The sequence below is a fragment of the Wasmannia auropunctata genome, unplaced genomic scaffold (assembly GCF_000956235.1).
Source record: "Wasmannia auropunctata unplaced genomic scaffold, wasmannia.A_1.0 LD335690.1, whole genome shotgun sequence".
NCBI lineage: Eukaryota > Metazoa > Arthropoda > Insecta > Hymenoptera > Formicidae > Wasmannia > Wasmannia auropunctata.
In genome coordinates this window covers 118602-135178 of record NW_012027200.1, presented here as the reverse complement: position 1 = coordinate 135178, position 16577 = coordinate 118602, and the positions used below count along the sequence as shown (strand labels likewise).

Below are 16577 nucleotides of genomic sequence, written 5' to 3'. Positions count from 1 at the left end.
TGAGAAGAGGGGAACATACGTACAGTTCACACATTCAGTTTAATTATTTCCAAAAGTTTCTAAAAATAATTAAACTGAAAGTCTTTAAATACGAAAGTGGAATCAAAAGAAAAAGAAAAACAAAACAAATACAAAAAATATCCTCAAATTCTAATGATAGTTTTATACACATTTTCGAGCACATAAAGTACGGATTTAATTTACAAAATAAAAAATATATAACAAAGCGATAAAAACATGAAAGATATATTAAAAGTTTTTGAGCTGATTTAAATGTCCGCTAATAATACCGCTATTACTTTTCTGACTTTTCTATCAGATAAAATATAAAATTTCTATAAAATATAGGAGATTCGAGAACATACGTCCTTATATACACTCGAGAATATGCGCACGTGTATCGAGAATTCATTACAAAAAAGTATGATATACAGTAGACGAATACGATCATTTTTTTTTTGCCACAATATATAGCGCGTCATGCGGCATGAATTATGCAATTTTATTTCTTGATCTTTCAATCTGTGAAGATAGTCGATTGCTCGCGAAATGGCAGACTAAGAGGTCTCCTTCGTGGATATTCGGCGCAATGCCGTTCTTGCAACCACAGAGAGCCACGTGGTGCGAACGGCGGATAGAGGCTTGCAAACGAAATGGCTGGCGACACGCTGTATACTCCCCCGCGACGAAACGTATTGCCAAAGCGCATTACAAGGGTGAATGGAGAAACGATAAGAGAGACGGCAAAGGCATAGGAGTCAACAGGTGTCGCACGAAAATTATGCTCCCCCCGAAAGTTCCTCGAAGTGCCTAACTTTAACTTTTAGACAATCCTCAATTTCGCTTCATCTAATGTTTCTACATCAGCAAGCGAAACACGCGTAAAAAATTATTTCCAATATGATAATCGTGAAATCTTTTCCACAAAAAGTATTAATTTTTTTTATGACGAACGTAAGTTACACTCCTTTTTAAGAAAATTGCAATTACGTTTTAATTATAATAACGTAAGAGATACAAAAAGAAATGTAAAAAGAATTATAAATTTTGTAGACTTGATACACACGGTTCTGAGCAACTGTTCCGGTTGCTGTTTCGCTATTAATTTCTTTTATGTTAAATATATACAATTATATAAAAGCGCAGAAAACGCCTGCTTTGCATATCGATTTAACATAATTCTAAAATCATAATCAATGCTACCTATCAATGTTACATAATTTCTTATTTATCTGCGAGATTACGTGCATCCAAGCTGCCGATGTTTCGTTCGCTATTTCGTTAGGAATCGTTCCTTCGCAGCCACGGCTGGATGTACGAAGGTGACTGGTATAACGACCTGAGGCATGGTTACGGCGTTCTCAGTAAGATGACAGAAGCTGGCGACGTGTGCAAGGTGTACGCCGGTGACTGGGCGAAGGGGCGGAGGCACGGATTCGGAAGTAATTGGTACAAGGACGGCAGTTACTACGAGGGCATGTTCCGGGAGAACAAGCGGAATGGTTACGGCCGGATTTGGTACAAGTGCGGCAGCGGTTATTACGAGGGCATCTGGCTGAACGATCGTTACCACGGAGAAGGGATGTTCGTTCAAGGTTATTAACTAAAAATAAAAAAGTTATTAAAAATAGGATAATAGACGTGCGTGGTGGAATCTAGAAATTTTACCACCTCGCAGAATGACTTAGCTGAAAAAGTGTTTGTCAATTTCTTTTTAATTACGTACTACATAGAAGAAAAAGTGTAATACATATCTTCCTTAGCCTGTGTGTTTGATCTCGCTCTCGCTTTGCGCTCGCGAAAATTGTGAACTCCGTTGAATCACAATCAATTATTCAAAGCGCCTCTCGTACTTATCTCGGAAATCCCCATAAATATTTTATCTTAAAAATCCTCGTAGAAAACGGTAACGTTTACGAGGGTCAGTTCGCAAATGGCAAGAGGGAAGGTCGGGGCGTCTTCTATCACTCGGACAGACGTCAAGTGCAGAAGGGTCGTTGGGAGAACGACGTCTGCGTGAGCAGCACGATAGAGGACGTCGACTGCCGACAGCCAGCTTTATGATCCGACATTACGCATTCCAAGGATAACGAACGACCGCGCGGCGATACGCTCGTAAGTGCGTTGTTGCGTCACGGTCACCTCATTTACGTCTCTCCTCGGATCAATCTGAACATGTACACGCATAGCGTTTTCACTGGCCTATCACGCGCGCACGCGGCACGGAACGGAAAAATATAATTGCGTGCCTGTGATTTCGTACGTACGTACTTTTTTTTTTATTTTGGCAATCGCTCCCACGCGCCCCAACGCGTTTCGCGCGCGCGCCAAACGATATATACAATAATTGGATATTGACGTTCCCGTGAAATTCATCCGCGAATCTGTTGAAATGTAATAATCTCGAGCGATATCGCGTCATCATCCGAGTCGCCGCTTTTCCGATATTTCGCTCCCTATTTTTTTTTTATTTTTTTTTTTACGGCAGTCGCAACACGTATTACACGTATTTAAGAATAATGTACCTGGCGCGCCGAAGAATAAGAAGAAATTGCTGCGTATTTAAGAAAAGGTATCGACTTTCGTGTGTTCGACCGACGGCGAGTTTACGTAGCAGAGCGTATATTGCACGTGTATTGCCGAAACATGTCTTGGCATAAACGTGAAACACACTTAAGAACTGTAAAGTCGATTGCGTTTCTCGGATAAGCACGTTTTTCAAGATAAGTACATTCGAGTACATCCGCCAGTCGCGTCATCTCTCTCGATAATTCAGGCTATTGTATATTATCGCTTTTTGAGCGCTGCGCACAGAGATGACACGCGGGTCTCGTAATATCCTTAAAACATACTATTCTTCCTACCTTTTAAGTCGCGACGCGAATGAAGGAATGTGTTTTTTTTTTTGCCTACATATACAACGATGTGTTATCGAACTTCGTCTCCTTCCTTAAAAGCCGACGCGACGCTTTCGCATCGCGCGGCATCGTACGGAGTAGTCTCATCGCGCTTGTACTAATTTACATCACAGAGAACACGCGTATAAAAAAAAAAGAGGAGGAAGATCTTATCTGTTGACCGAATCTTCGCTAACATCTGCAGCGCGTGTGCGCCGATCGTGTGTGTATGTGTGTATGTGTGTGTGTGTGTGTATATGTGAAGAAGGCGGTCATCTGTCATGTTCCTCGAGTGGCTCACGTTCGAAAGACTTCCTTTTCTGGCAGAGTCCTCCGAGAAATGTCGCCGTGAAACGCTCGTCGAATGCAGCATGTCGGCATGAAAAAAGATCTCTGCCTCTTTGTCTCTCTCTCTCTCTCTCTCTCTCTCTCTCTCTCCCGTCGCGTTCCGCGGAGCGGAAACTTCTTCTTGTCACGCTCGATTCGTGAGTCCGGTCTCAGAAACGGCGGGCGAAAAATTCCGTAGACCGATATTCAAACGATATGCGTTACGCCGGTCTGCAAGAAATTCACGCCGTTCCTGCCCTCCACGTCCGTGGACTCGATCTGCTCCTTGAGTAACTCAAGTTCCCGTATGCCGGACACCGTGACCTCGTACTTGTGCGCGACCAAACTCCGGTAGAAGTGTATCGCAAACGCGAGGAAGATTATCAGCACCGGTATCAGTACTATGCAGGCCGACCAGGCGGCGACCTGGGAGAAGTCGTAGAACTTCACCCAGCAGAGTATCGCGATCTCCAGCAGAAACAGAAGGAGGCCCAGCAGCGTGGAGAAGGCCCACGCGACCTCGATGTACCAGTGCAGACGCTCGTGCGGCGACTCGTGCACGAGGCTTATGCTGTGCAGATTGCAGACGGCCTCGATGTTCGGCAGTATACATGTGGAGATCATCAGCGCCAGCATGTGCACGGCTACGAGCAGGGTCGTGCACACGGCGAAGGCGATCATCATCTCCGGCGGGACACTCGTCTCGGGGTTCAGCTGCACCTCCACCATGGCAACCTGTGGACCAGTGACCGATCTTTGTCTACTCTCGGAGAAATTCTCTCGGCGTATTTATCATCTGCCTATCCCCGAAGACTATCGTTAAAGCTCGTATCACACTACGCTATTGGAGATTGAGGATTGAAGATTGAAACTGAAGATTAGAGAATTTAACCGATCGGCTAATTTTAATTTCAATTCGTTTCATTTTAATCGGATTCTAATCTCTAATTCGCAATCCTCAATCTCCAAACGCGTAGTCTAATACATGTAACAAACGCTAAAGATTCACAAATATTAAAGATCTGGGACTCGCCGCGTAATCGATCAAGAAATAAAATTTATTGAGAAATATGCAACAAAATTGCGCGAGTTGCTTAAAAAAATATTTAAAATTTAAATAAGTGTTAGAATTTTTTATACGCGCGCGTGGATATTTTTCTATTTGCGCGACATTCGTTATAGAGGAATATTCGCGTAAGCTCGTTCAGTCCGAAAACAATACAAATCGCTTCCGGAATTATGCTCTTCAGTTCACAGGGGAATTTTTTTTCATTTCCGTGTAATGATTACAAAACAAAACGACGGACTCTATTACGGTATTATCTCGATTAATTAATCGCGGAGGATGCGGACGCGCGCGTCGATGTGGAGAGATCGTGATAAAAACTTGTCGTTGGACGGGAATACGACGAAGAAATATCGTTTCACTGCCGCGAGCGACGTTCTCTTACCATAGCGAAACCGGAGAGCAGGGCCGACGTCTTACTGGACGCCTTGAGCTTCGCGCGGCTCAGCTGCAGTTTTCTCCAGGACAAGTAGCCCGGCGTGTGAAGGCCATCCCCCGCTTGCGACATCGTCGACTGTGGCGAGAACAGAACGAAAACGCGGAGATGGCAAATTAGTTCAGCTGCAGGCTGGAAGGACGCGATCGCGTTCTCGTTGTTTCGCACAGAGAGGTAATGGGAGAGGAAGGGATGACTTAAAGCGCCTTCGATACTTGATCGTACGACCTCACGGGGGAGGGGAAAGGGAGGGGGTAAGCTCCCCGTGGAAGCTTAAGCACGAGTAAAGAAAGTGAGGCAAACGTACCGGAGATCGGTGGCAACGTCGGTGCCAACGGGAGAACCTGCCAAAAGTCCCGCAGTAGTAGGACAAAAAACCAATCGGTGCTGAACGAAAACAAATAATAAGGAAAATTAATGAAAAGACGTACTCCCTAAATTTTTCCGAGTGAAAATACTGCCACCCAAGTTGGCCGAGTGACAGTATTTTCGCTCCTTCGCGGAGTGAGATTCACTCCAGAAAATTTAGAGAGTGGATAAACGCGAGAAGTGTGCAGCGGGCTGATACGAGATGCGAGATCGACTGCGTGCGTCTTGCGGATTGTCTGGCGGGCATGAGAAAGAAGAGGTATGTGCGCACACATTATATACACACGTACATACACACGTACGCACGGAAACATGCGTGCGTTTCGGGGGAGCACTCGCGCTGATGCATGCACTAACGCGGAACTTTACTATTGTGACTCACACTATATAATGCTTCACATAGCCGGAAAGATGTTACTCAATTCGATTCACGATCTTCGGTGCGGTTTGGGATTGAGGTTTCCGGCTAGGCGGAGAGATACTATAATAGCGAGATGTTAAATGGAAGATAATGCAAAAGTATGAAAATGTAATAAATCGCGTGCAAAATGAAACAAGCGTATACATGTAAAAAGCACAATCTGCTCCCACGACGTGTGTAAAATATTGCGGCATTTGCAAGCACATCTTGACGCACAAGATGTGCAAAATAAATACTTTCGAAGTATTGACGATTCTTCACACAGGTTCGTATGAACCTTTTATCTTCAAGTCCGACGATTGGATTTAAACATCAATAAATACGGCATGAGTAAATACCAACTTAAGATACGCGATTAAATAATGTCGTTTTTCCTATAACGTACGTATCATTGAATCAGCTCGCGTCTTGATACGCGTTGAAAATAGTGACTGGCGAGCGAGAAAGGGTCACGTTTGTCACACGATAGCAGTCTCTTGTTTGTTTTAGAACTAAGAAAGAGATATACTCAATGTCAATCTGTGTATTTGGACAGCTCGATGTTACATATACACAGGCAGCACTTTCTCATGTATCTGCGCTCGCTCGCGAGTCGCATTAGTCCACGTATGTATACATATCACGAATTATTCACGTTTCTTCCGTCAAATTCTTTTTTCGTGAACAATGAACAGGTAATTACAAACGCGTGATCAGCGCACACGGCGAAGCATACGCGTTGGGTGCATATAAATAAAAATAAGGGGACTAAATAAAAAGGAGGATGTATGGTGAGAATGTGTGCCTTGCGTCATATTTGTAGACACGTACATACGTTTATCATCTAATTGTGTATTGTTAATCGCAATAAGCTCACATCAAATATGCGAAGGAATAAATGCACATAAATTTTCTTGTCATAACAAAGATTAGTAAGATAACGTAATTTAAAATTTATACAGTCTAATATCATGCAGTCGAATGTTACATACAAATATATATCGATAATATTAGAAATATTTTGTTCATTCGACGAAACCACTTTGCCGCGTGAATTGCGAGTATATGAAGGTAACGTGCGCAGGTCTTTGCAGCATGCGAAAGAAGAAAAAAAATGGGAAGTACGGTATTACGACGTTATCGTTACGAACGACATCCGGATAATTATCAGTACGTAACACACATGCAGAACGAAGCATTGAAGAATATGCGACTAATTGCGCGCTCAAAGTCAGATGTAGTTGCAGCGGTGTTCGAAAAAAAAAAATAACGTATAATCCGTAAGTGGAGAGAATTTTAAAAAGGCACGCACATATCTGTCGCTCGTTGAACGAGATTAAAGTGAGGCTGACGGTATCGCATCGGCGCTCGATCGACCAACCGCATGCTCTAATTCGAAGTAATGCGCAGCATTATTTTAAAGCAGGGTTTCGATATCGTCGTCGATAATAATTTCGTTAGCAACTGTACATGCTGGTATCAGCAATGCTTCTATTTTTTTTTAAATACCATAACGCTGCAAGCCTTTATACTAGTATTGGATGTCAAATATGTAATTGAAATATTTATACTGGTACATACATAATTTTTCAATAGTACACCAGTATTAGTACTATTATCGATTAATTAAATTAATTAAATTTGCAGTGTATTTTATGTTACACTTCATAAAACAACGAAATAAAGTATATGTAAATAAATTAATTTATATCAATCATATTAATATCAAATTTTATTTCAGTTCTGTAAAATCGTATTGTTCCTGCTTTAAAGTAATGTTAGGTGATATTAGGAATACGAAGAAAACGGATCTATTATTACGAGTTCAATGAAAACAGTTCTAGGTATGCTAGAATCATGAGAAATCTTATGTATATTTTTATGATTTTCTGTTGTAATCTTACTATTAAACAATTCAATTTCTCTACATCGTACCAAAATTGACAACCAAATACGTTTTTTTTTTCACGTAAAATGTACATTTATACATAAATTAAAAATTAAGTTGATTTCAATTTTTCTTTACTTTTATTTCTGCAACTGCGTAATAATTAGATTTATAGTAAAACTTACGAATTTAATGCGTTATTTTACGTAGAAATGAGAGATAAAAAATAATTGAATGTTTTTATTTTTAAGCAAGATCGATTCACTGATTTAAAAAATTACATACTGATAGTTCTCAAATAGTGAATTGCGTCCGCTGGTTAATTCTTTTCTTTCATTATTATTTATTCAATCCATTCTTTGCAATAAAAAACGAATCTAATTTAGAAATTCTACTTTTATACAAAGTGTTTCTCAATATTGCATATTGATAAAAAAAATACAAATGGTAAATAAAGATAAATATAATTATTTATTTTAAAAAGTTAAATAAAATTAATGTTTCATAATCACTATATAGAAATAAAAAATGTTTTATCTGAATGTTGCAAACATAACGTGGATATTTACGATTTATATCTACATATTTCGTACATGTATCATTGTATTGCGTATATATCATTTAAAACTTGAAATTTCAACGTGCTAACACATCGTTTTTAGCCATTATGAGAAATAGTAGTCTTTAGCATTCCAATCAGAATCTGCGAGATTTCCCGACAATAAATCAATAAAAAAAAACAGTTCGAATTAATCGACGAGTACCGGGAACGAGAATAGTAATGACACTAATGGAAAACGACGCGGGATATTATAGTCAACGCGACAGCAGCACAGAACAACACAAGCGGAGGATGAGAAGAAATGCGGTATGCATGTGCAGGCGCGTAACTCGCGGAGCGGACGAAGAGGAAAGGATCTCTGCTGCCGCGGAGGAGTATCAGGATGGGGCGAGTCTACCGACCTGACAGTGATCGTGGAACGGTTTGTGAAAGCAGTGGCCGTCAGCGTTGCGCAGGTGTTCGTGCGCCACGTGTACGTGGATCGGCAAGTGCGAAGTGGGGAGCGCCGCCCCGCCGCTCTCCGCGCCAAACAATGAATTGCGCCCGGTGCTGGTCGACCATACGGACATCAGGCTTGATCCTTGCGTTGCTCTGTCCGGAGCTGCAACAAAACCGGAATGAATAGGAAGACGACCTTCCGATCACGCGCTCGCGCAAAGCAAAACGGAGGCGCAATCGTTCCGCTTTAAATGTCGCGGAATCGTGAAAAAAATATTCGGTCGAACAATGACAGAAAGCTTCTATATCTTTTATAAGTTTGCAGTTACAAATTAATTCTCTACATCTCAAATATAGTAAATATAGGAAGACGACCTTCCGATCACACGTTCGCGCAAGCAAAACGAACTGGTCGGTCTGATTATCCGGTCCTTTAAAAGTCGCGGAATTGTTGGAGTTAATTAAAAAAAATTTTCGGGCTCTAATGACAGAAAGCTTCTATGTCATAATAAATTTTTAATTACAACTTAATTTTCTACATCTTAAATATAATAGTAAATAACACCTAAATGGAGAACTGTGTTCATTTATTTCTTTGCCTGAAATAAATTCGCAAATTTCGCCTTCAAAATTTGATCAAATCTCCTTTCTTCCCCTTAAGCGTTAATTGAAAACAATGCTACATTTCGCATTTTGCAAAATGTATACATTTTGGATCTCACGAATAAATGTATATCTTGATTTTAGATGGCAGAAGTAATGCTCCCTCGTAGAGAAATTCGAGAGTTTCTCGCTCTTTATTTTAGATCGCATTAATCTTGATTATACCCTCTTTCATTTCTCTAACTCATTCCCACGACAATTCGTAACGACGTACGACAACGCGCGCTGAAGGAAATGAAATATAAAACTATCACTGACACTGACTCAACGCTTAACATGCAGATGACGGCTCCGGTTTCCTCCGTTTTTTCCGTTTCACGGAACATCAATTTGATACACGGAACCACGCGTAACAAAAGCGGAATGCGCAAGACGCATGAAGTGTCCTACACATTACAGCGCGCCAAGGAATGTAATTAGAACCAGATATATGTATATACATGTCCTTGATTCACTCGCCAGTTCGCGACCGTTAATTTCGTCCGCTATGTCAGGCCTCGAGTTCAACGCTGAATCTCAGCCGATCGTTAATCTACATTAATTTGTTTGATAAAGATTTTCCGACAATTATTCATGAGCCCCTCCTCCCTCCCCCCCCCCCCGTGAGATCGCTTGAGCAAAAGTTTGAGCAATTTGCTGTCGTCAAAAAAATTGGCATTAATTATTTTTTAATTTATCCATACGGTCGAAGAAGAAGAAAAACGCGGCGGGGATTTGCCGACGGTGCGGTATCGCGAAACGCGACATGCCACTTGATTTGCTTTAACGATCGCGCCAATTGAACGGCTCACGCGAGTCGTATATGCGATTGTCGATTTGCCGATCGTGCCGATTGCAGCAACCCGGAGTGGTGTGATCGAAAATCCGCGACGGGATTAGAGGCCGGCGAACGTCTCGGTGAATTAATGCCGCTTCGTCGCCACGCACGCGTTCTCTCTTGTAACACGCGCGCAAGGTTGAAAAATGTGATGCACACTCGCCGGAAAGCGGTCTCGGTCAAGCCGGCGAGCCGGTGGAAAAGGATCGCCGATCTGAGCGTGCGATTAGTTGGGGCAGAAAATAATCAGAGCGTACCGAGAGGCGCGGTCTTGGCAGGCTAATGCATTGTCTCTTAATGTACGATTCTCTAATTTCTCGTCGTATTAAAAAGAAGAGACATGTATATAGACGTCCGTTTACACTCTTCTGTCATCTCCTCTATATCGTATTGTTTCTATTTTATTTCTATGATGCTGCGTTTATTTTGAAATTTAAAAAAAGAATATCTCTTGCTTTGAAGCTGTTTCTGCGTCTTCAAAGCAGGAGATAAATTATACCGAATGCGAATGATGCAGAAACTGAAATGTCAACTTGCATGAGACTGATAAATTTGGCGTAAATATTTATCTTCTTTTTCTCGTTCTTAAATATCGTTTGTCCGTCGAAATTTCGTAATGGCGATAATAATCAATAAACGTCACGAAGAAATAAAAACCATATTAATTTTATCATACAACAGCGCTTTTTCTCGTAGTCTCTTACACTTGTGTTTCCTTTTAATCTTTTAGTACCTGCGCGTCTATTTTGTTTAAGATACATTAATATGAGGACAGATAGCAAAACAATAAAAAAATAGATTTGATGTAATCGCCAATTGATGTAATGACCAACTTTATATTTTTTATATAGCTATACTTCGTGCTACCAGCAACCGATCGTCTCGTCTCGCGAGAGTCATATCCAGGCGATATTGTATTTACAAACACGTTTTATTGCCCGGGGGAATTACAATTTTAAACGCTGATTCATTTAAAGCGGCTTGTACAATCGCGTCTGTCGCATCGGCGATGATAATCGCCCTTAGTGTTCGTGCAATCATCCTGCTCTATCGCCGTTGCGAGCACAGTGGCGTAATCGATGTATCTGCGAATCTCTTCATTCAACTGAAGTAAAAGAGCATGTAAAATTATACGAACAAGTATAGAAATTATACAATTTGCAACAGAACATCTCCATGTACATTTCCGTTATGTAAGAACTCATATTTAATTATCGTGTATCGTATACGATTGTCAAAATTATACGATTTACGATAATGTTGTATAATCAATCGTTTTGTCGAAATTATTGTATATTATTTGTGTAAACATTATATGATTTATAATGAAGATACATACACTCCTATTGTACAAATATTACGTACTCCTATTATGTAAACATTTATATATTTATACAAATTATGTAGATTTTACACTTGTGTTATCAATTTACATTTATATAAATTTCTTATAATGTTTTTCTTACGATTTAGAGATACTTGAGGACACTTCTTGATTTTCTTTTAGACAATGTCCCATTATGTTTCTTAATTCATCGAGTTCGATAGTGATTTTAGTAATAAGACGCGTAATATATGTGACGAGTGTCTAAAAGGCATAAAACAAAGATGCCATTGACACGTATGATAAACTTAACGATCCGCATCCTTCTTTTTCTTTATTCTTCCTCCTTTTTTCTTTGGCATCGCAGACGCATCTACTGATCGACATCGGCACTTTGACCCACGCCGCATTGATTACGCCACTGCTGTTGTGTACCAACATACAACAAATCGCGATATACGTATAACTCTGCCGCCTGGACGACGGCGAACCGGCCGCGGAGGACGGAAGCATAGAGGCGAGAAAGAGGCGGCGCGAATTTCGGTCGCGGATTCGCGGCCGGCGTGAGTCCACCGGGCAGACCGCGAGTGTCTTTTCACCTTCTTCGTGGAAGCCTCTATAAAGGCGTTGTCGCGTTGTCACCGCGTCGCACCACGCGGTTCACCGTTGCCAATACCGGCGCCGTTACAACACCGTGCCAATATCACTAAAAATACAGAGTCCGAGGGACGCCGCGCCGTTGCGGCTCGCGTACGGAATTAAATCGCAGGATTAACGCAGACTCGGGCGCACCGCACGGGCGATGACACACGATCCGTCGTTCGCGATCATCCTCCACGGAAACTTCTCACGCGAACTTCTCACGCGAAACTTCTCCCGCGATCGCACGATCGGCGAAAGTTGCCGCGGAGGACAACGAGATCGTAACATGCATTCGTGAACACCGCGATGGTGACAAATCGGAGTCGAAACGAGGAAAGAAACAAGGGAGGATTAGCGTCCATTCGAAATTACCATTCTCAGGACGTGGATCGGCGAACGTCGCGAGATCATGATGAACGGAGGACTAGATCACGCTGCTCTCTTTCTCTCGGATTCTCCTCTCGACGTGCCCCGCTTTCCTCCCGCAGGCTATCGCATCTCGTTGGTCCACGTCAGAACGCAGACTCCGGCACGATGTGATACGCGCGTTCGAAATTTAGAGCGCGCGCTCGCGCGCGCACCAGCGAGGAGGATGGCAACAATAACAACGAGCACGAACGGAGCACCGACCAGCCGCGCACTGATGAACGAGCGCAGCCGACGCGAGTGGCGTTGCGACGCGCGACCGGCGGCGCCGACGTCCGACAACACAACGGCGAGCGCTGCCGAGGCGGGCCGAGCGTCGCCGAGGCCGGCCGAGGATCAGCCGAACGATCAGCCGTTCGCCAACGCGTCAAGTGCGCGCGCGAAATGGTTTGATCGCGGCGAAGGCATTCTTACAATTTCCGACACAATACGACGTAAGCATGGATAATATTAACTGTAGGGCAATACAGATCTATATCTCGACAGATACAGAGAGAGAGAGAGAGACATTCATTCATGTTTCTTATCTGAATAAACAGTCACAATGTTTGAAATACATGTAACCCCCCATCCGTCTCCAGTTTTACAACAGCGGCATTGTTGTAGTAAAAAGACACGTTCCGAGAGAAAGGAAAATAAAATGAATTATTATTATTGCTGTTTCACCGAACGTTTCCTTGACGTAGCAATGCTTATATATTCGCGTGCTTCCCGTGCCGTATATTATTTTCTGTTCCGTGTAACTCATATTTTATGTATTAGTTTAACGCGTTACCTCATTCACGAAATAATGTATTGATGATATAAAAAAAATAAGCAGCATTCTTGAACAATACGCGGCGATATTTTTGTAAAAATCCAGCGCGTGTCACGCGCGCATTTTTCGCGGCACGCCACGCATTAAATAACACTTGACATAATTTAAATGACAGCAAACATAGAAGTAAATTATAAGTAGCCATCATACGCACAAAAATAACCTATGCAGCTTTGTACTTTTAAATGTATTCCTATATATTTCTGAAAATGATAAGATAATGAAAATAAGATGATAAGTATAATTTCACGTAATTGTGTAACATAGGAAGAAAATAATTTCCTTCTTTTATACAAATGCAATATGCTCATGAGGCAGGCATCATTATGATCATGAGAACATATTATTCCTCCTGTTGACGTAATGTTTCTGCAAAATATCACGTCGTGAGATTTATTTGTGCGATTCGATCGTGTCGCGAACGCTACACTTTGCAGTACTAAAAAAAAATAATAATAAACGAGACAAAAAGCAGACTCTCTTGTTTGTTAGGTGAAATAGTTCGAAAATCACGAACAATATTATCCGGGAAAATGACATGTTCGCGGAATTCGTTTCAGGTAGAGCATGGAAATGTCAGTGGACGTGTAAATTCAATTCCTATGTTGCACCGTGTCTGCGAAAGCAAAATTTTAAGGCGAAAATTTTACTGCACATTTGAACAAGATAAGGATTCAATGAATCAAAATTAATTACAATATTAATTAGTAAAGATAAGCAGATACTTATCTCACACTTTTCAGTCATCGTTTAAAAAAAATACTTGAACTTATTAAGTTCAATTTAATGTTTCAACAAATTTTAGTCATTAAATTATGTCCTTTCTATCTATATTTTCATATCTTTTAAGATAAAGTTTAAAGTTCATATAAAATTTTATAATGCTGAATTTTCTTATCATCGCAAGATATGCATTTTTTTCAATTAAAGCCATTTTAACTTGTATGTTTCACAGACCACTTTTATATGAATATTCGTAATATTTCTTCCGTCAATACCTTTTAAGTAACATTAGCCTTATCTATATATAGAAACATTAAGATTTATACTTTTAGAGAACTCTATCATTTAAGAAAAGAATGAAAAATACAGTGAAGATGTGATAATGCAAATTTAAATAAAACATAAAGCGTTTTTCATTGCGAAGTTTCATTTCAATTGCTACGTATTTTATCATCACGCATTATTAACTACGTTATATAATCAATAATGACCGTAATCAAATTTTTATGTTTGACACAAGTCAAATAACTTTAATTAAATCAGCATTAATCAATTTATAGGCGCGATCACTTTTTTAACGAGAATGGCACAGCTCGAAATTCGCGCATTCGATGTCTGGGGACGTCAAGGTTCATTGGCAGCACATATATTTTTTTTGTAGAAATTACGAAACTGCAGCATTTATCAAGTGGGCACGTGTGCGACGCAGTCGTATATAAATTACATAGACGCGATATATTTTTCTCGTAAATTACGCGAGCTTGTTTCTGACGTGCACGCGTAAGCATAAACGTGCATTTACGTCACGTACATGTGCCCGCTGCTTTTATTTATAAGCTCTAACACATACAGAGTGAAAAGTACATTATTTCTCCTTTTTTTAAAACGGTATGTTTTCGTGACTCCTCATAATAGCTGCATGTCAGCACTCGACTTCCTATCTAGTCTAACGTGGCCTCGAACGGCATGCGGCTAATTCGGCTATTCGAATAATCATTTTCAAGATAATTTTATTTTTCCGAGTGCACGGACATTTTAGCGGACATAAAAGAGCTAGAAATACATACGGAAAGTTCCGTCAATTTTCGAGGCTGCGTATAAGAGATTTTTTTTTCTAAAAAGATATACATTCGACATTTCAATATGTTAAATACGTTTGACGAATCGATAAAATTATGAATAAAAGAATAAAATAATAAAAAAAAACCAGAATACAGTGTGCAAAAATCGAAAAGTTCGACTAATATTTTTTCAATTTTATTTCATAATTCTTTAATGTCTCAACATTAGAACAACATGCCGGTGCTTTGTTGAACAACAAAAGCTTGCAAATATGTATATCAAGATATGTGTAGAGTGTATTCCAAATCTAAGGTTCACGAGGTCTCGAGGTGTTTCATTAAGCTTCCATCCTCGCAATTGTTTTTAATGACTTCTCTCCTCAGATTAGAAGAGATATATCAAGTTTCATTTACTCATTCACACAGCAGCTTTAGCTTGAATAGCTGAAAGGGAGACCACATGGTTGATGACTTCACAGTTAATTGCGCAAATAAAAATACCAAAAATTCTAGTCACTAGTTTAAATTTGGCAATTGAAATATACATATATATTATCTAGTTCAAAGTGTTGCTACAGTTTAGTAAAGGCAATAAAGATTAAATAAGAATGAAGATTAAATATCATATATGAAATATTGGGTGGATCCATATATTCGTTCGGTTTTTGAAGGCTGAAATGAAACAAGTTTTTTTCATATAAAGGATGAATTTTAACCAATGATATATTCTTCGTTTTTGTTGATGACCTCTTGCCATCAACAAAAACGGAAAATATATCATTGATTAAAATTCATCCTTTGTATGAAAAAAACTTGTTTCATTTCAGCCTTAAAAAACCGAACAAATATATGGATCCACCCAATAATTTTAAAAAAGTCGATCAATAATAGCTCATCTATTAGACGTTCGAATCTAATGAAATTATTTCACGTCACTTCACCTTATAAATTTATCGTATCCGTAAATTTAGAAAATTCTCTTCCATGTAAAACTATTGTTTCCGAGTTTCGTCTCCCGCTAGCGCGCTGTTTACATGGCGTTTGAAACAAATTCCGTCGTTTCGAACGTTACGATCCCGTCGTCTCCTTCGATATCCAAAGTTCAACGAGGTCTGATCATATCAAACTCAATAACATCGTGCCGCGGAGTGTGAAAATATCGTATGTGAAAGATTCTCTTTCGTTTACATGCATACAGCCGCGAAACGAAAAAATATATAAAGCTGATATTTTCAAATTCCATTTATGATTATCGTCGAAAAAATATGAATAAGTTTATAATATCATAACAGTAATAATAGTGAATAGCAATAATAGTGAAACGTAATTGCAAACGAGCATCACTTTTTTTTGGTTAAAATTAGTTCCTTTTTTTTTTCTTTTACGCGATGATACCAAATTTACAAATACACGAGGCTCGACTCTTCTTTGACACAAGTATCGTATACGCACAGCGCTCATAAGTTTGAACGACAAGTCGGCTATTCATACCGACGTACCTCGTTTCTTTACCCCCCTCCCTCCCCTATTCATGGCTCTATCCCCCCGGCCTATCCTTTTACTTCTTTTTCCACATCGCACCGTAAACCTCCCCCGGCGCATTTAGGAAATAAGTCCCGCGTGCAAGAACACGCGGAGTACGGTGCTTTTAGGAGAGTGTTTCCAAGAGAGAAAGAGAGAGAGAGAGAGAGAGAGAGAGAGAGAGAGAGAGAGAGAGAGAG

General features: G+C 40.2%; 2 protein-coding genes across 3 annotated transcripts in view; one reads left to right on the top strand and one right to left on the bottom strand.

Annotated features, from left to right (window-relative positions):
* Positions 1 to 504: 504 nt before the first annotated feature.
* On the top strand, positions 505 to 2890 carry LOC105456406 (MORN repeat-containing protein 3-like). The gene is made up of 3 exons (XM_011700400.1): positions 505 to 765; positions 1303 to 1595; positions 1901 to 2890. The coding sequence occupies exons 1-3, from the start codon at positions 590 to 592 to the stop codon at positions 2062 to 2064; spliced, it is 633 nt and encodes a 210-aa protein (XP_011698702.1). The 5' UTR covers positions 505 to 589; the 3' UTR covers positions 2065 to 2890.
* Positions 2484 to 16577, bottom strand: part of LOC105456407 (calcium release-activated calcium channel protein 1-like) — a 17798-nt gene continuing 3704 nt past the window's right edge. The window contains exons 1-4 of one of the 2 annotated variants that reach the window (XM_011700402.1): positions 12202 to 12514; positions 8347 to 8546; positions 4676 to 4804; positions 2484 to 3959 (exon numbers count right to left, since the gene is read on the bottom strand). In XM_011700402.1, coding sequence (XP_011698704.1) covers positions 3432 to 3959; positions 4676 to 4804; positions 8347 to 8514 — 825 coding nt within the window. In that variant the 5' untranslated portion in view covers positions 8515 to 8546; positions 12202 to 12514 and the 3' untranslated portion in view covers positions 2484 to 3431. Of the gene's footprint in view, positions 3960 to 4675; positions 4805 to 8346; positions 8547 to 12201; positions 12515 to 16577 lie in introns of those variants that run through there. The other variant, XM_011700401.1, reaches the window with a different exon arrangement.

Excerpts from the sequence above, each read along its gene's own strand:
- LOC105456406 (XM_011700400.1), top strand. The coding sequence starts at position 590 with ATGCCGTTCTTGCAACCACAGAGAGCCACGTGGTGCGAACGGCGGATA. Across the intron at positions 766-1,302 it reads AAAGGCATAGGAGTCAACAG|CCACGGCTGGATGTACGAAG; the intron begins GTGTCGCACGAA and ends GTTCCTTCGCAG. Across the intron at positions 1,596-1,900 it reads AGAAGGGATGTTCGTTCAAG|AAAACGGTAACGTTTACGAG; the intron begins GTTATTAACTAA and ends AAATCCTCGTAG.